Source organism: Xiphias gladius, chromosome 23 (genome assembly GCF_016859285.1).
Source record: "Xiphias gladius isolate SHS-SW01 ecotype Sanya breed wild chromosome 23, ASM1685928v1, whole genome shotgun sequence".
In the NCBI taxonomy this organism is placed as follows: Eukaryota; Metazoa; Chordata; class Actinopteri; order Istiophoriformes; family Xiphiidae; genus Xiphias; species Xiphias gladius.
The window spans coordinates 29544262-29564742 of record NC_053422.1 but is presented as its reverse complement, the minus strand read 5'-3'; the positions used below and the strand labels follow the sequence as shown (position 1 = coordinate 29564742).

Below are 20481 nucleotides of genomic sequence, written 5' to 3'. Positions count from 1 at the left end.
TTTTTAGTGATTGTTTTGGAAATTTTTTGCCTTTATTGGGTAGCCAATAGTAGAGAGATGACATGAGATGAGGGAAGAAAGGGATAGCATGGCATGTGACAGATGCTTCGGCAGACACCTGGGACAACCAGTGATATTATTTCTTTACTTTATGAGAGGTAGATCTGGGACATGAGACTGCACTATATTCAGGTTCTGGTTCAGGTTCTAGTTCTAGCAGATTTTAATCCAGTATCACTCACCCTAACCCTAAGTGACTGTTTTCTGTCTTTTCACAGGTGATGTGTCACCCATCAGTATGTCCCCCATCAGCCAATCGCAGTTCATCCCTTTGGGAGAGGTATTGCTATTGGCTATCTCTGCTATGAACTCCGCCCATAAGCCTGTCACTCAGGAGGCCCTTACTGAACACCTGCAGACATGTTTTCCAGGTAACACCAGCTCACACACCACTATTAAGCATGAGCCACCACCACCCACTAGCCTCTGTCTACTGCTGCTCCAAAGAAAAACTGGGTTTACCCCATTTCCTTAAATAATAGCCTGTAGTCAATTAAAAGTGCTAGTGGCCGGGGTCGTGGTCAACAAACAAATAAAGGCCGGACCCCAAATACAAGCTGGGGGGAAAAAAAAGGGGGATTAACTCCTGGTGCCTGTCATATAATGTACATGCCAGTTAAGCATAATGTACATTTCTACTGCTTTAATCTAATAAATTCAGCAATATTATCATGCTATTTTCAACACTTTGTTGGCGAAATTGCAGCATTCATTCTGATCCATTTTGCTTTGTCGTCTTTTAATCCTGTCTGGCTATTGTTGCATATGTTATGCCTGCAAATGTTTCACACTAAGGCCCTGTTAAGAAATGAAGGGTGTCTGTTGGCTTTTTGAAAAAGTTACAGGAAGTGTTGAGTTTGTATTAACAGTGTAATGCAGTAACTTTAACAAAGCAAACAGGACCATAATCCACCTGGTGAAATTTACCCACGTGGTGCGGCCAAAAGTAGGGGGGGACTAGTAATGCTGTAGTTAAACTATAAAAAAACAGTATTTCCCAAATGAGAGGTCAGTCCCTTCTCCTCTCTCTGATTGGTACCCATTCATGTCACATAGACATGAATTGGAGGTGAATTTTGGTCGGACTACACAAAGAGCCAGTGATTTTCAAGCCTGAATTTAGCAGCTGATGCCAGTCAACTGATTTGAAGTAATACTGTGCTCCATTATGACCTTGATGGTTTTGTTGGAGATACAAAATAAGGTAAATGAAGTAAACTTTTTCAGTATCACAGTGAGCGTGCATTTGGTTATTGTTATGTTTACACACAGATAAAAGGGAGCTGATACAATCCAAGACTGCCCCCCCCCCAAAAAACCTGCCCTATAGGTCGTCGTGCAGCAGCTTCTTACAACCCATAGTTAGGTTTTATTGTTAGGCGTCCTCTAGTGGCCATAGTCATTATGACAGCAGCTAAGGAGGAAGCCAGGTGACGCAGTATAAAAAATAGCAAAGTTTACAATAGGAGGAGGTTGGGGTGGGTGGATGGGTAAACAAAACACAGGACCTTGACACAGGCAACTGCTGTTTGGTTCCTGTTTCAATAGCCATTGTTGTTTCTTTTATCCATGACCTTTCCACAACTTTAACTGCAGTTTTATCATTGTAACCATGACGATGAAGGCCCTTTAACCTTAACAAGGTACTTATTTTAACTTAAACCATATCTTAAACCTAACCAAGTAGTTTTTGTGCCTAAACCGAACCAAACAGCGCATCTTCAGTGTAAGTATGTCCCCCAGGGACATTACAATATATTGGAAATTTACTTAAGTGTCACACACTTTTGGTAGAGACAAGACAATGTTACGTCTCATGCTTTATTTCATCAGACAAAATCTACATTTTCTATGGTAAAGTTATGACAAGTTCAAACATTTTTAACTCTCAAAGATGTGTCTTCAACTCAGTTTGTGCCATCTGTGTGTCTCCTGGTATCTTACCCATGACCTTGTAGGCTATTCAGATAAACTGGTAAAGCTACTTTTAGTTTACTGAGGGTTTAGACAGTTACACACACCATCAGCTAAACACCTTTAGGAAAAGGGGCATTAGGATGTAACCCCAGGTGGCTGTCACTCAGCAAGTAAAGCGAATTGGAGGTTTGATACCCAGCTCCTCCTATCCAAGGTCCTAGTCCAAGTGTCCTTGGGCAAGACACTGAACCTTAAACGGCCCCTAGCTCACTGATTGACAGTGTATCTGAATGGAAATGAAAAAAAAAATAGAGAAGTGGGCGGCATGGTGGTGCAGTGGTTAGCACTGTCACTTCACAGCAATAAGGTTCTGTATTTGAACCTGCTGTCCTCTTTCTATGTGGAGTTTGTTGTTTCCTTGTGGAGTTTGTTTGTTGTTTCTGTGTGGAGTGTGTTGTTTCTGTGTGGAGTGTGCTGTTTCTGTGTGGAGATTGTTACCTCCACCAAGGAGGTTATGTTCTCAACTGTGTCTGTTGGTTTGTTTGTTTACTTGTTGGTTTGTTTATTTGCATCAAATTTGGTGGAGGAATGGCGCATGGGCCAGGGAAGAACCCATTAAATCTTGTGCAGATCTGGGTAAAGGGGCAGAAAGGAATTTTTTTTAAATCACTTCCCTTAACATTGCTAGGCATTTCTCTCCTTGGCGGAGGTATGCACTCTATTGAGTGCCATTCTAGTTGTTTCTGTGTGGAGTTTGTTGTTCCTGCGTGGAGTTTGTTGTTCCTGCATAGAGTTTGTTGTTTCTGTGTGGAGTGTGTTTTTTGTCTCTGAGCCCAGCAACAGACACAGGAGGATGGACGCTGCACTGGACAGATGAAAAAACTGTTGTTTGTCAAGAAAATAGTCCTAGCCCACACTGTGTCCCTGTTGCAAGGTGTGCACCCCCCTGCTTAGAAACCACTGCATGAAATAAATGAGGTAGATTGTGTTAATTGGTGAGCTTATGAGGTGTTGGTACAGGAAGTGTATTTTTGAACTTTTGAGAGAACCAGGCAAGCTTTTTCTGCTTGGTTCTAGTCTTAATGTTAAGCAAGTTCGGGCTCCAGCTCTGTATTAAACACACAGACATGAGAGAGATATCCATCTGAACATCTCATTCTCAGAAAGATAATTTCTCAAACTGTTGAACTTTTGCTTTAGCCACTAAAATGAGGCTGTTCAGTTCCTAGAATAGAATATTGCCTGCTTGATTTGACTTTTATTTCAGTTTCAGATGTTCAGGGATCGAAATCTGCTGCGGTACCCTGGGTGCACAGAAATGTTGTATTTTGAACTAAAAAAATTGACCACCACATTGCTTTCAGCTTTTTCCTCTTATTTTGAAGAACCATAGAAAGTGAACAGAAGCTTTGTACATATTATGAATGAAATGTGCAGGGACCTTTGTTCAGTAAGTGTTGGTCAGTTAGAATGAACTGGCAGATCTGGTTTAAGGCTGCTGCAAATAAATTTTATTGGTTAATCTGCTGTTTAATTTTACAGTTACTCAATTAGGTGTTTGGTTTATAATGTCAAAAAATATGTCCACTACAGTTTCCCAAAGCCCAAGTAGTGTTTTTCAAAATGTCTTGTTTTGTCTGATCAACAGTCCAAAACCCAACGGGACAATGATATACAAGGATATAAAACAGAAAAAGCAGAAAATCCTTACCTTGGTGAAGTTAGAACCAGAGATGACTTTAATTTTTTCCTCAAAAATAAGCAAAACAAGAAATTAATCATCAGATTTGTTGCTAAATATATGTGTGTCAATTGACTTATCAATTAATTTTCTAATCATTTCATAATTAGTCTAGCTTTAGGAGTTACTGCCAAATGGTGTGTACGGCTTCTTAAAGCTCTATTTAACAGATAATTTAAAGCACCTGCTTTTCCTCCATGTCACCTTAAAAAAACCTCTAAACCTCTAAGTCTAATTTTCTAAGTTAGTCTTCTCATGTTTCTGATCTTGTTCCATGTTTGGTCTAATCATTCTTTTCACATGTATATATTTGCTGAAATGATATAATATACACACATAAATGTTTTCTCTGCTGATGGGTGTGTGTGTGTGTGTGTGTGTGTGTGTGTGTGTGTGTGTGTGTGTGTGTGTGTGTGTGTGTGTGTGTGTGTGTGTGTGTGTGTGTGTGTGTGTGTGTGTGTGTGTGTGTGTGTGTGTGTGTGTGTGTGTGTGTGTGTGTGTGTGTGTGTGTGTGTGTGTGTGCGCGCACACTCTGGGTTTCCCTCCTTAGACAACTTGCGTCATGCCAGCAAAGCAACTGCACTTGTATGATGTAATGAAAGGCAACAGACACCCACACACATGTTGGCCTTTCTATAGTTCCGAGGAGACGCATATTGATATAAAGCATTCCCTAGCCCCTTACCCTAACCATAAACTAACCTGAATCCTAAAACTAAGCCTTAACCCTCAAACAGCCCTTTGAAGTTAAGAGGACCAGCAAAAATATCCTCACAACCTAGAAATATCCGTACAACGACCGTTTCGAACTAAAATTTATCCACACAACCAAAGGAAGATGTTTACACACACACAGCTGTCTGTCTAGTTGCTATGTAGTTTATCAATTAGTTTATAATAATATGTCAATCTATGGATTCAGTGTTCTTCTCAGACTGATTTTGAGTGCTAATTTCATGAAGATCTATTCCACTAATGTGATCATTCTGCCTCCGTGGACCTTTTCCCACAAGTGATATTTACATCTAAACATAATTTCTGTGAACCAGTCAGCTTTATGCTTCATTATTATTGACAGAGAGTACCCGATTATGCCATGATGTTCACTTGCCCATTCTTGATTACTGTAAGTGGATAGTTCAACATTTTCGGAAATATGTTTATTTGATATTGAAAACAATCTGCATTGAGAATGGACAAATTACAGTTTTACGGGGAGTTGCATGCTGAAACAATCTCTTGAAGCGGTGCATTGATTGTGAGCAGCTTCCTGGAGTCTTGTTGTCACACTGAGGATTCCAGGTTTGGTACCATTCATGCCTGTACAGAGACCAGAGCCTTTTATGTATTCATTAGATAAAAAATCTTACCACTAGGAGTCCTCCTAAAGAGCATTAAAAGTTCCAGCTAAGAGTTTCCTCTTGAGAGCTGTTTACCATGCTACTGGGAGAAGAGAAGGATCATGTCGTGATGACATCATATGTATGAATGAACTTAATCACTATGTCTACAGTGACTGGTGTTTCAAGCAGTAACCTGTGTATAGATAAATAGCGAGATTGATAAATGGAATTAGGCACTCAAGTATTTGGACAGTGACACCGTTTTCGTAATGCTGCCTTTGTACACCACCAGAATGGATTTGAAAAGAAGCCAAATTGGGATTAAAGTTTAGACTTTCAGCCTTAATTCAAGGGGCTTAATCTGAAGTATAACATTAGCTGTTTAGGATTTACGGCCATTTTTATGCATAGTCACTCACTTTCAGAGGCTCAAAAGTAATTGGACAATTTACTTACAAGAAGTTTCATGGCCAGCTGTGGCATGTTGCCCCATTATTTCATGACAAATTAAGCAGATTAAAGGTCTGGAGTTGATTGAAAGTGTTGAATTTGGTAGAAATTCATGGGAACTCTCATGATCCAAAGAGGTGTTGATGCAAATGAAGGAGGCCATCATTAGGCTAAAAAAAACAACAAACCTATCAGACAGATGGTAGAACTTTAGGACTGGCCAAATCAACTATTTGGTACATTCTTAAAAAGAAGGAATGCACTGATGAGCTCAGCAACAAAAAAACACCTATAAGAGCAGAGAATTCTTCCTTCTTCTCTACCAGAATGATGGGAAGAGACGAGTATGGAGAAGGACAGGTACGGCTCATGATCCAAAGCATACCACACCATCTGTCAAGCATGGTGGAGGCAGTGTTATGGCATGGGCATTTATGGCTGCCAAGGGAACTGGGTCACTGGTGTTTATTAATGATGTGACTGCTGATAGAAGTAGCAGGATAAATTCTGAAGTGTATAGGGCTATACTATCTACTATACTATACTAAATTACATATTAGCTCATTAAGTATTATATCAATGTGATATTTTTCTTCAGCTGACTGAACAAATCTTCATACTACGATAGAGTAGTTCTACACGTAGCACAAATTTTACCTGCGAAATCCAGATGCAGATGGCTAAATCCATCCAGATCCATGATTGCCATGAAACCAGCTTTATTTGTGTAATTTAGCTGGTGCCGTTTTACACTTAATTTACTGTGGGACAAAGTGGGGCCTGAAGAGCATTTTTGATGTCAGTAATAATTCTGACAGACGGTTGAGATATTCCAGTTCATCAAACTGTATTTTTCTTTTCAGAGTTATAGTGCAGAGCTGTGCAAACTGTCATCTCTGCTGCCATTGGATTGTTTTGCCTTGTCAGTGAGCTGACTGGATCTTTATTAACTTACATATGCTAAAATATGCTTTTAAAAGGTCATTATCATTCAATTTTTCAACAACACTGATGTGATTAGACACATTACCTGTAGAATTTGAGTAACTATGAGTAGGTTTCAGTGTTTCAGGAGTCCTCCTGAATTAATCTAACTTCTCTCCGACTGAGAAACTACTCTAAGAGATAAAATGCTTTGTGAATTACTCTTACACCAAAAACTGACAAGTCCTAAAGCTATGAGTGACACATCCCTTATTTTTAGGACTTTGTCCAAACTCAGCCAGTTAGGAGCTACTTTTAGCCTTAAGACTGGACTGTCTTGAGCATTACTCAAGAAGGAATTGAGTCATGAAAATGAGGACTTATGACTCGACTTGGACTTGTCTGCTATGAGACTTTACCTACTTGAGACTCATCTTCCTTAAGACTTGAAGGCAAAAAGATGAGAAGACTTAACATGATGAGCCATAACTATTGAAAAATGCTCTACTGAATGTAGTTTTGTCTTTTGGAGCTCTGCCAAACTGTCATGAATAATTACTAATATCACCAGGATACCACGTCTTCATTACTTAATGCATGCTTTCAGTTGCAACTGCTGGCACCAGAATAAAATTTCGAAATTATAAAAATAATTAGTCTACACACAGAAATTAATACCTTAATAGTTTCGCCTTATATTCAGCATAATGCCTGATTTCCTCCTTGCACCCTGAAAATAATTCTAGGACACTAGGGCTGGGGAAAAATTGAATACTTCGACTGTACTGCCCTGTTAGCAATATGCTATATGTGTTGCATTTATTAGTTTGAACTTGACTTTTTGAAAAAGTGACACCCCTGTGTGACTCACAAATCACATATTTTTACTCAGAGAGCACTTTATTAGGAACACCTGTATACATGTTTATATATGAAATCATTCAACTAGCCAATCATGTGTCAGCAGTGTAATGCATAAAATCCTGGAGATACAGGTCAGAGGCTTTAGTTAATGTTCACATCAAACATCAAAATGTGGGAAAAATTTGAGCTCAGTGACTTTGACTGTGACATGATTGTTTGAGCCAGATGGGCTGGTTTGAGTATTTCAGAAACTGTTGACCTCCTGGGATTTTCGAACACAACAAAAACAAAAAACACCCAGTGAATGGCAGCTCTGTGGATGGAAACACCTTGTTGATGGGAAAGGTCAAAGGAGAATGGCCAGACTGGTTTTGGGTAAAAGAAATGCTGCGGTAACTTAGATAACCACTCTTTACAACTGTGGTGAACAGAATGCACAACACATTGAATCTTGAGGCAGATAGCCTACAATAACAGAAGACCATGTTGGGTCAAGAACAGAAATCCAAGGCTGCAGAGGGCACAGGCTCACCAAAACTGGACAGTTGAAGACTGTCCAGTAGCCTGGTCTGATGAATCTGGATTTCCGCGCAGGCATGCAGATGGCAGGGTCAGAATTTGGCATCGACAGCATGAATCCATGGACCCCACCTGCCTTGTGTCAACAGTCCAGGCTGTTGGTGATGGTGTGGAGAATGTTTCCTTGGCACAAATTGGGCCCCTTAATACCAATCAATCATCGTTTGAATGCCACAGCCTATCTGAGTATAGTTGCGGCCATGTGCATCCCTTTATGGCCGCAATTTACCGACCTTCTAATGGTTTCTTCCAACATGATAATGCACCATGTCACAAAACAAAAGTTGTCTCAAACTGGTTTCATGAACACGACAATGAATTAAGTGTACTTCAATGGCCCCAGTCACCACATCAGAATCCGATAGAACACCTTTGGGATGTGGTAGAATGGAGATTGGTGGCATGAATGTGCAGCTGACAAATCTGCACAAATTATGTGATGCAAACATGTCAATATGGACCAGAATCTCAAAGGAATGTTTCCAACATCTTGTGGAGTCCATGCCACGGAGAACTAAGGCTGTTTTGTGAGCATAGGAAGGCCCTACCCAGTATTAGTATGGTGTTCCTAATAAAGTGCTCGTGAGTGTATGTGCCTGTTCCCGTTTTTAGTAATTTAAGAGATTTAATTAGTCTGTTGTCTGAATTATTAGAAATAACCTATTTTTTATACATCCTTCCCTTAGACATCACAGGGGCCAGGAGCCTACTGCATTAGGACTTTGTGGAAAAAAAAAAGATTGAATAAAGTGTTTTTGGTGTTCCCACAGGATATATGATCCTAGCTGCCGAAAACACCATTTGAAATCACAGTAACCTACCTGTTACCTGTGTGTCTAGTAGGGTAGCCAAGAAACTGTGCTTCATAATTCTCAGAGTTCAATCAAACTATTAAAACAGAAGTTCAGCCATGTTAGTTAATTTGAATACAGCACAATATTACTAATTACGATTTGTCTTTTTATGGCCTGAGCACCGACCATTGCAAGGACCCTCTTGAAACTGCTGCCGGTTTACCGGTTTATTATTAGGGGTCTTAGCCTTAGTGGGCTGGGGGCCAAACATGCAAAGCAGCATGGTTCCCAGTACCAGCGGTACTGTGAACGCTATTGTGATCGCTCGGATTTTTATTTGTTTATTTATTTATTTGTATGTTTATTTTTATTCTTCCGTTGATAACAGTGGTACTGCAGCGTACACCGTAAAAGTTATATAAGTGTAATTTTCAGGGGAGGAGTATAGAATGGTGCACACATATCAGACACCAGCAATGAAACATGTCCACCAGCAGGTGGCACTATAATCAAGGTAAAGGCGTTCTGGCCAGTAACTCCCACATTGTACATCGCGCATTCAAAAGCCTTACATGCTTGCATTCCCTGAATTCAGCTGTATCTAATGATATAATCCACGCCCATTTCTGCCTATAATTATTTTTTGCTAAATTGCAAAATACGCTAAATATACTTTTTTGAACTCTTCCTAGGCTGTGAGTTCAATCTGCACAAAATTTTGCACATAGAATCTATGTATTCTCATGATCAAAAGTTATTAAAAGAATACTCATAATTTAAAAATGCACAAAGTATAAAGGAATGACTTTCTGTAGGTTGCAGTCAAAAAAGGAAGTGTTGCCTATCTTGCCACCAATCACTCCTACAGACATTCAACTTTGGCCAGTAGTTTGTCATGCCACACTGAGGTCCATACAAAATTTGGTGCATATTGGCCACTAGGTGGTGCTTTTACGTAAAGTTGAAAAATATGTGAAACCTAGTTTTTCAAACTCCTCTTAGGTCAACGTCCAATCTGCATAAATTATTGCAAGCAGTATTTAAGGCCCTTCAAGATTATCAGATCACTTACTCCAAATCTATCTCAATTTTCATGTCAAAACACGAAATTCCCCTCAGTAGGGGACACACTGTGCAATGAAATCCCATCTCTTTACATTAAAGCATCATCAAAGTCTGGTGGATCTGTTCAACCTGCTAGGAGGAGTACATCAAAGTATAAAAGGTGTCATTTCCTGGTGCCGGTAAGTCGCACTATAACTGAATATTGGCATATAGATGTCTTCAGGCCAGGACTCTTATCAAACGTTAAATTTGGGGCAGATTGGACAATCTGTATTTGAGTTACAACAATTTCCTCTTTCATGGTGAAACATCGAAATTCACCATGCTGCCACAGACGCCTTTCAACGAAAACTCAAAAGCTTTGCAATTTAGAATTGCAAAAGTTTTTAGATTAGACTAACCACTTATGATGTCGAAATGATTACTTGTCTAGGAGGAGTTTGTTCAAGTATAACGACTATAAATGGCAAAATACTGCACCAAAATTGCAGCGTGAATTCAAAATGGCTGACTTCCTGTTGGGTTTAGGATATGGATCCAAGAGGCGTTTTTGTAAGTCTTGGGATGTTGCATTTGCCTGCCGAATTTCGTACATGTAAAATGTACCGTGACCACTACTTTGTTGAAATTTTGTAGGGGGTGCTATTGAGCCATTTTGCTACACCCATGTGCAAGACCGATTTAAAATATGTACATTTTCACCACGTCTGACGCACGAGCAAAGTTTTGTGGCTTTTTAAGCACCTTGAATCACAACAATGCGATTCATTTCGAATGTGAGGATAATAATAATAATAATAAGGATAATACTAATAAAAGCAGCACTGATAGGGCCCTCGCACTGCTGTGCACGATGGGAGTGCGTGCAAGATGCCGGTTAACACAGCTGTGCACTTTCGCAACCACTGGAGACTGCCCAAATGAGGAACATGCTTGGAGTGCTTTGCAGCTGACATGACATATTTCACATCTTGTATTAATTTCTGTATCCAGAATGTGGTACTAGAGAACGATCAACGCACATGCATTAGGTTGTTGTATATCCACTTTAGACAGGATCATGAAACTTTTATGTGAATAAAATGATGAATGATGATTACAAGGCTTATTTCCTGTTGCCTTTAGATGGCGCTGTTACTACAATTCAGTATTGGCCTGTAGATGAGTTCAGGCTGGGACTATTATTAACCACATGAAATTTGGAAAATCTGATTAAGTGGATTCAAGTTACAACAGTTTCTGTTTTCATGTCAAAACATCAAAATTCGCCGCACTGCCAGGGAAATGCCGTTCAGTTCAAACTTAAAATCATCACAATAAAGCATGATCCAGGTCTTAAGGGTTTTCTGACTAGGAGGACTTTTTCAGAGTATAAAAGGTGTAATTTCCTTTTGCCAACGGGTGGCGCTATGACCATAACTGAATATTGTTGTGAAAACACCCCTCCGCTTTCACAACTTTGAACCCACCCAACCTACTGCTAGGTCTAACTTATTTAACGTTTATGCACGTCAACTCAGATTCAGCCTCAAAAAATTGAGTCCATGTCAAAAAGGTTGTCGGTGTGGCTGAACTTTGTTAAAAGAGATGACCAAAAAGTCGAGTGTAACATGACATGTTACATAAAATGACTGAATGACAAATACAACATGACAGAGTGAAAGATGTGACATCAGATGCCATATGACTTGAGTGACGGGCCAGACATGACCGTCTGTCAGTGCAACATGAGAGTGCCAGATGTAGCATTATTTAGTGAAAGATGCGACTTGACTGGGTGACAGATGCGACACGACAGATATGATGACCGAGGGACAGATGCCACATTACTTAAGGACAGATGTAACATGACAGATGTTACTTGACTGAGTCACAGATGCAACTTGACTGAGTTACAGATGCAACGCGACTGATTGGCAGATGCAACGCGACTGAGTGGCAGATGCAACATGACCGAGTGACAAGTGTGATATGACCGTGTTACAGATGACATGACTGAGTGACAGGGCAGACTTCTTTGGTAAGAGTGAGGCAGAGCTGACCAGGAAGTTAATGTGCAGAACAGAAGGACTGGCTAGGATCATCAGGAGTTCAGTCTTAGAGAGACTGAGTTGAAGGTCCATCATCCATTTTGAGATATCATCTGAGAAGGCTGAGATCTGAGCTTAGACAGTCGTGTCAGCTGGTGGGAAGGACAGATAGAAATGTGTATAATCAGCAAAGCATTCTTAAGAAAAAAACGTGAGCAGGACCCAGGAAGATGGTGTATATTGAGAAAAGTAGAGGACCAAGCACAGATGATTGTGGTACCCAGTGGAAAGAAAGTCACACTTGGCTTTTTAAGTAAATAAGAAGCAAACTTGTGCTGTAGCTACATGTCATTGACAGACCGTGTATTGTCCAATTCTCCATCTACGTACATAGACAGTTGACAGTATTCTGATTATTCCAATTATTGCAAAACTAGGGGGCACCATCATGAAACAAAATAATATGAAATATACATCTTTCCCTCTTGGTATTAAGATTTTATTTTCTCATAGGGGAACACAGGACAAGTGGTTTACAGAGTTGATACTGCATGTATGCTGTAGCAGACAAAAAAACATGACTTTTAATTACAGCTGGACTTCTTCACTCTAAGTGGAAGTATGAATAAAAACTTGATCAAACCTACTGGAAAAAATGAAAAAGAGAGCAAGCATGGATAATCCCAGAATCACTCCATCTTGTATGAAGAAAATACTGTACCACTATCCTTTTTTATAAAATTAATCACTGTAATCTATTCCAAATGTGTAAACTGATGGATGGTGTGGATGGAGGAGCCACTGGTGTACTTGAGAATGCAAACTGAGGCTGCTATACACTCTAAACACTCTGCCAACATGTCACACGTGGGGAGTGTACAGGATCATTCTGTGTTATTAACACTTGGATCATATTTTCATGGGTTTGGCAATTAGTTCTATCAGTGATAAAACCATACTCACCAAGTTAATTACTGAGATCTTGAAACACAGTGATATCACTATTAAGAAGTGAGACAGACAAGCACAAGCAGTTAGACCATCAGACTGGCAGGAAAAGGATAAAATTATTCAAACGTATTAGGAAATGGAAGGACGAAAGTAAAATGAAAAACTGTCCATTATAAACATCCAATACAGTTTTCACACTCACTTCCTGCTTTAGCTTTGACGTACTGTACTTGAGATGAGATGAGAGACATTAGCAGTATTTCAGGTACGCATACTTTCAGTTTTACAGGCAGATAAAATCCAAAGCTGTATAGTGCACCAACTGCTTTCAGTATACCAACCAGTGTGGACATGGAACTCTCACAAGCTGTCCTTCACATTTGTCTCATCACTGATAGAAGATGGCTGCTACAGGTTTTCCCCTGATGGCAGTTTTTCCTGTACCATTCATTTGGATGTGTATTGTAATGTGGAAGTTTGAGTGTGTTGATGTCAGAATGAAACTGTGCTGAATCCAGCAGCTTTTAGACACAGCCTGCTTTTTCCTCCACCTCCTTCCCTCTGCTTGGCCTTCTTATCAACAAAATGGAGAGGAAAAGGGATGGACAAACACTGTGTGCTTGTGCTTGTGCGTGTGTGTGTGTGTGTGTGTGTGTGTGTGTGTGTGTGTGTGCATGTGTGTGCAGTCTGTCTGTGTCTGCATGGTGTTGCATCATTCTGGCTAGGCTGAAAGGTTGCTATGATGTAACTGGCAGTAATACCCTCAGACTGACATGGGGAAAGAAAGCAGGAGATACTGAGAAAAAAGAGAGACAGAGGGAGAGAGGTTTGTGGAGGGAAGGAAAATGAGGCGATAGCAGGAAAGAAGTACAAAGGAGAAGCAGACAGTGAAAAGAAGAAAAAATGAGAGTTAAACCAGAGGCTGTCTGGACATTTGTAAACTGAAATTAATGCGTGCGCACAACCACACACACATACGCACACACACGCGCACACGCGCACACACACTGTCCTCTGACACTCACAGGTTCATAAACCTTACCTGATGATTTCCTTACAGCTGCTTGTAGTTTACTGATTGTGGACAATTACGCTTACACAATAACTGGATGGCTATTTTATTAACTACTCTTACATTTTTTTTTAATGTTTTATATCATATGCAAAAGGTAGAATTAGAGATAAAGCAGGGAAACCCACAATGAGAATATTAGTTTTTATCTTTCTTATCTTCATCTCTTATTCATCTCCTCACTTTAGAAAACTCAAATGACGTCAGTCACTGAGATGGCTTCTGTCCCGCTGTCTTATTTCCGCATACTAAAACCATTAATCATGTATTAGTATCCTCTTGATTAGATAACTGTGACTTCCTGTTCCCAGAAGTGTCAAAGGAAAACTTCTGCCCAACAACTGCTTCAGCAAAAAAGATTCTTACAGGAACAAAAAACTATAGCTCCATTAACTGTTCCTTACAGTGCAACATTCAAGGAATCTTTCTCAGCAGGCCTTTTCAGCTTACTCAGTACACTTCAAAATGATGTAGTTTGTACAATGTGTTTCTACTTGTTCCAAAAGACCACATAAGCATTTCATCTTACACCCCCTTCATAAAATAGACACATTTATCGTGCCTGTTATTTCTGTAAGTGTGTGAAAATCTGATATTTTCATATCACAGGTGATGAACAAAGGCAACTCAAATGTTAGTCTTGTTAGTCTTGACCTGGACACTTGTATAGGACTTTATTACTTTAGTGTAACTGGGCAAAGGAGTGTTATACTGTACAGAATAATACAGTATTGATTATAGGTACAGTGTATCAAAAAGAGGAGACATCACTACCAAAGTTGAATGTTTATAAACACAAAAAAATAGCTAAAGATGAAAACAAGGAGAAGTTAAAAAAGCACATGACAAAATAAAAGACAGAAGTTGAGTGAAAACTGTCTGTGAAAGAGGTATAAGACCATTTCATACAGTCTCTTCCCATTCATGGATCTGGCACTCAGTTGTAGGCCCACACTTTAGATTTAAATTTAAATTTGCACTTGTTGTAGGGCACCAACCTATATATTATGTAAGGAAAATAGATTAAAACAATCAACCTCATAATCGGGAGTAGTTAAGCTCTCAGTTCAGGGAACTTGTATTTCTGCCTTAAAAGAACAAACCAGACAAGACGATAAATTAGGATATTTATTGTAACTAAATGTTTATAAGCAGCCCAATAAATGCAGCATTAGTGATGAACACAGTAATGAGGTCGGAATCATACAGATGAATAAAATTGATCTATGAAGGATAAAATAAACTGGTCACTTAGTTTGGCAATAGTAAAATAAAGTGTGTGAATTAGGATTGTCAGAGAACAGAACACTAGGGGATTTAATAATTTATCTAGGGAATAAAAATAAATAATTCAGAACACTATCTGACGTCAAATTCTTATCATAGGCTTGCAGAAGTTAAGTTTAGCCTACTCTGTGGCGTCGGGTCAGAGCTGGCCCCTTTGAGTTGGATCCGAAGTTGTTCAGTGCTGAGTCCACTCGCAGCGTCCCAGCAATGCGGTGCTCCCTGAGACTCAGCGGTTGTCAAGCAACAAGTGTCTGGAAGCAGGGCTGCTGAGCTGACAACCTCGTTCCAGCTGATGGAATAGCTCTTGCAAGCAGGCTGAAGTTCTAGAAGATGCAGTGTCTCTGCTGGTTCCTTGGTACGTTGAAGTTGGTGTCAGCTACACGGTTTCCCTTTCCCGAACTAGACTTGTGAAATTGTCTTGAAAATAATGTAAATGGACGGATGCCAAAACTCTTAAAATACTGTCAAGCGAGACTTATTATAAATCTTAGGTTCACTTAGTTTAGTGTTGAGTTGCAAACTGAGGCTGGTTTAAGATAAAAATCAAAGTACACACGCAGCTTAATAAAGAATTTTTAAAAAACTATGTCAGAATGCGAGTCTAGAAGAGGTAAAATGACTGGTGATTAGGCTTGGTGTGCATCTACCAGAAAATCCTGAAGGACAAAAAACAAAAAGGAAAAACCAAAGATTAGCCACAACTAAAGTAAAAGAAAGGCAGAACTGCAAAGAATTAAGGTACCAAACATGTCAAAGTACAAAATGTGCCAAGGAGATCTCACCCACTGTAGGGTGCGGTCCTTTTTATTAAGTGGAGATTTGAATCAAGTTGTAACTGTCCTCCAATGAGCGTTTATTCTTCTCTGTCTGAAGGAGGATCTGATTTTGAAATTACTTACCATAGAGAGATTAATCAATTTTAAGTTTTTCACATAGAGATTACACACTTTAGCTTTTTAAAATGGTCAATCAGTAAAGATAAACATAAATTATATGTAAGAGCATTTTATACAGAATATGAAAAAAAACATATAGTAATAATCACAGTGCAGAAGGGATTATTCAGAATTGTATACGATAAGTTAACTATTAAATTGATCTTCAATACTGTTCTAGATTTTTATAACTACTTCATTTTACAACAGAGCAGCAAACCTGGCTGTTGAACTAATTTTCATAATATTAACTGAATTACTGAATATTTGAACAAGAGATTTGCTTTAATTTCATGTGTAAATGTACTTTAAGCAAGTAGAAAGTCAGTAGTATGTCATTAGGTATGTTTCTGGCAATATATGATGTTCCTTTTAAGGCTCTCTTTAGAGACAGCTCTGGGTGTTATGTGTGTGTGTATTTGTAAAGTGAGAGAGAGAGAGAGAGAGAGAGAGGGAGGGAGGAAGGCTGCTAATCATTATGTTCTTAATCTGAATTATTTACATTTTGCTTAATTAATTCTCTGTTTTGGTCCCCTGAGCATTTTTATCTCGTCGTCCTCATGAAATTCACAGCTTTGTTGACTCCAAAAGGTCTTAAATAGAGTTTGTGTCCTGCTGTTAATTTCATTATCAGATGAAATTATCGGCCTTTCCAGGTTGAAGATGGTAGTGCCAGGTCTGGCATATGTTACTTTGACACCTTTATCACAGGAAGGTGATAATGTCACTTAGTGGGTCCAGAAAGTCTGCAAAACTTTCATCAAAACTCACTGTTTGTCTCCTAGTGGTATTTTGATGGTACATGAGAAAAGTGGCATAAGAAGTTGTGTGGAGAGTGAAGAAAGAGCGCTAGAGAGAGAAGTTCACAGCCTGCCTACTTTCACACTACACGGCTGACCAATCACTGCATGTGGGTGTAGCTGTGGGATTATTTGTTTCAGAAATTTACAGAAATGGTTGGAGACAGTCCCCTAATTATACCATCTGAGAGGAGGTTTCAGATGCTCTCAGACAATTTGACAAGCACTTTGTTTAAAGCATACAGAGGCCTTTACATAATCACTTTCTGTGGAGGGATGCAGGCTCCATTCAGACTTTTACTCATAGAGTTAAAAGCTAGTTATTTTTGATCTGGTGACCCAGATGCCCTGTTTCAATATTTATTACCTCTGCCAAAGAGGTTATGTTTTCATGTTTGTCTGTTTTTTGGTTTGTTTGTTTGTTTGTTCGTTTACTTGTCAGCAGGATTACGCAAAAAGTACTGAACTGATCTGGGTAGGTTTCACATAGCTTTTGGATACCACGAATATAATTTAAAAAAATCTCCTGAGGTGTCATTTCTTGGAGTTCAACCTAATGACCTGTGTGAAATGTCCCCGCTCTAACTTCTCTTTATCTCTTATTTTGCTCAGGTGTTCCTACGCCAACGGAGGAGGTTCTGCACCACACGCTAAGCATGCTGATCCGTGAGCGGAAGATCTACCCAACACCTGATGGATATTTTATTGTAACCCCTCAGACATACTTTATCACTCCGAGTCTAATCCGAACCAGCTCCAAGTGGTACCATTTAGACGAGCGATCTGTTGACCGACATCAGCAGCAGCAACATCAGAACAGACAGCAGCATCAGCAGACACAGTGCACCTCCCCTCTCTCTGGCACCATCACCCCGTCCACCTCTGGAGGCGTGCGAGATCGAACACACCCAAAGTCCAGCCAAAACCACAGTGGAGGAGGTGGGGATTCTTTTTACAACAACCCTTATCGTGGAGACGACCCCCCAAGCCATCACACTACCCTGCAACGCCGTTCCCCCAAAGACCACCGCGAAGTGTACTCGTCCCCGCACTCCCCACAAACACCTCCTCAGCAAACAGGAGGCAACGCAGAAAAGAGCCGCAGCACCCTCGGGTTCCCTTTCAAGACGGACACGCTAACCAAGCACCGAGGCGGGGGAGGCAGTGGCGTAGGAGCAGGTGGGGGAGGAGGAACTGCAGAGATAGAGAAGCAAGCCGGTGGAGGAAGCAGTACAGGAAGTCGGAAGTTTGGTTTGAAGCTGTTCCGTTTGAGCTTTAAGAAGGACAAGGCTAAGCAGTTGGCCACCTTCTCTGCACAATTTCCCCCTGAGGAGTGGCCGCTCCGTGATGAGGAGGTGCCCAGCCAGCTGCCACGCCAAATAGAGATGGAGATCATCCGCAGAATCAACCCTGACCTTACCGTGGAGAACCTTGCCCGGCACACAGCGGTTATGAAGCGTCTCGAAGAAGAGCGTGCTCAGAGGAGCAAAGCATCGTCAGCCAATCAGAGCTCTAGGAGTAGGAGAAGTGGGGGTAGACACAGGAAGCAGTCCCAGACCAAACTCAGTCGCTCACATAGCAAGACGAGGGTGTGCCGTGGTGATCCTAGCGACGATTCCCACCTGGACCTGGCCGACAGGGACTATAGAGCCCACTCGTCCTCACTGGCTCGGTCACCAAGGGAGCATGCCCTGGCCATGGAGCGGCAGCGGGCCCGGCTTCACCTGGCACACAGCAACCCCAACATCCTTGACTCCTCCCACTTGCCTGTCACACCAGAATGGGATGTGTCTGGAGAGCTCGCCAAGCGACGCACAGAAATGCCTTTCCCCGAGCCAAGCCATGGCCCATCAGCCCACCACTCAAAAGTCCACCGCTCACACTCCCACACCCAGGAGAGGAAGTCCAGGAACGAACGGAGTGACAAGGCTAAGGAACGTTCCAGATCCATGGACAATTCTAAAGGACCGCTTGGAGCTGGGTTGATTGGACCACCCGATTATTATGATGACCGGAGCCGTTACTATACTGACGATGGCACCCTGCGAGCCAATCAGAGCTCTTCTCACTACTCTCGTGCCACACCCCCCTCAGCTAAGCTGCCGGGGGATTCTCTGGGGTTGGATGGTGGCAGGAGCTTAGAGAAGAGTAAGAGCAGGGACAGCCTGCCAGCATACTCACCCATACTTACTCATACACTGCCCACCTCTGTCCATCCTGATGATTACTTCCAATGCTCTGGTTCCTCGGAGGCTGTTTTCACAGCAGCAAACCCACTCGGAACTCTGGGCAAAAGTAGCCATGATGGATTAAAAGTAGGCAACGCTGACAGGCAAATCGACAGACAGACACCCCATCCCCCAGAAAATAAGGAGGATTTAAAGGTGGGACCTAAAGGTGGCAGCCTGCCTCCAATACCCCTCTCTATCCCTGACCCACCCCTTCCAAATGGACGACCTCCCCATAGTGCCTCCTCTGGTCAGGAGAAACATAAGGAGATCTTTAGTAAAGACACACTCTTCAAACCTCCTCCCAGCCTCCCTTTGCCTGGCTACAGCTCCTTGAGAAAACCACCAGCTCTCGCCTCTTCTAATCTGTCCTCGTCCTGCGATGCACTTGATTCCCAGGAGGCCTTTGATGCTCCCAAACCTCTGGTGGCCACATCATCTGCCCCCCAACAGGGGATTGAACCCACTACCAGTGCTGCAGAGGCCTCCTTTGACTACTACAACGTCTCGGATGACGATGAACTCGAAGAGGGTGGGGCTAAAAGTCGAGGAGAGGACGAGAAGGCCGGGGGAGGCGTTGTTGGGATGGGAGGAGGTGGAGCAGGCACCATGCAGTGGCTGTTGGAGAGAGAGAAGGAGAGGGACCTACAGAGGAGGTTTGAAAGAACCCTCACCTTCCCTGGTGCTAAAGAGAACCTTCCAGAGTCCAGTCAGAACCAGCAGTCAGCCCACTCAGCTAGACTAGACAGTATGGACTCCAGCTCTGTCACTGTTGACAGTGGATTCAACTCACCACGGTGAGAACATGTAGATACATACTGCATACATACATTTTCTTATACCTGATACAGTAGTTTCTGTACCCTGTACTGTACAGGCATATTTACCACTGTCATTTTACATTTATCAAATGAAAGGGACTGCACTGTGGGATTTTTACCAAAACGTAATACATTTTTGTCTGTTTGACGTTGAATTTCTATTTTATTAATTTCTCTTTAGTTTTACAGTAAGCTGATGATGTTGTAGTGCTACTCACACACAAGGCTAGAAAAGACTCCAAGTGACATTTGAAAAGGACACATTTTGACAATAGTTGTTCAGGCGGACACCACTGAGTGCCAACAGTAGTTGACCTCTGTGCACTCCCACATCATGTATGTACTGTATGTGCACGGGGTACTCATAAGACAGTGCGAGTAATTATGAGAATGATTTTGAAAGAACCTATTAAGCTTTCAAGGAGTGAGGAGTGTCCTCATGAAAAAACTGTAGTGAATCACTTGATGATCAGGATTTCTAGAAGCCAGTTTCTAATTGTGCCAAAGTGTGGACCAACTGATAATAGTAAGATTCAAGTCTTTTTGCATTACACACTACGTGGTAAAATGTTGGATTTTATGAGAAAGCAGTAAACTTTGGAAACAAGGTGGAAATAACT

The 20481-nt window shown here is 41.2% G+C and overlaps 1 protein-coding gene across 2 annotated transcripts in view; it reads left to right on the top strand.

Moving 5' to 3' along the window:
* Window positions 1-20481, top strand: part of LOC120785090 (storkhead-box protein 2-like) — a 102759-nt gene that overhangs the window by 75995 nt on the left and 6283 nt on the right. For both annotated transcript variants that reach the window (XM_040119429.1, XM_040119428.1), the window contains 2 exons: window positions 279-431; window positions 17425-19837. In XM_040119429.1, coding sequence (XP_039975363.1) covers window positions 279-431; window positions 17425-19837 — 2566 coding nt within the window. The remainder of the gene's footprint in view (window positions 1-278; window positions 432-17424; window positions 19838-20481) is intronic.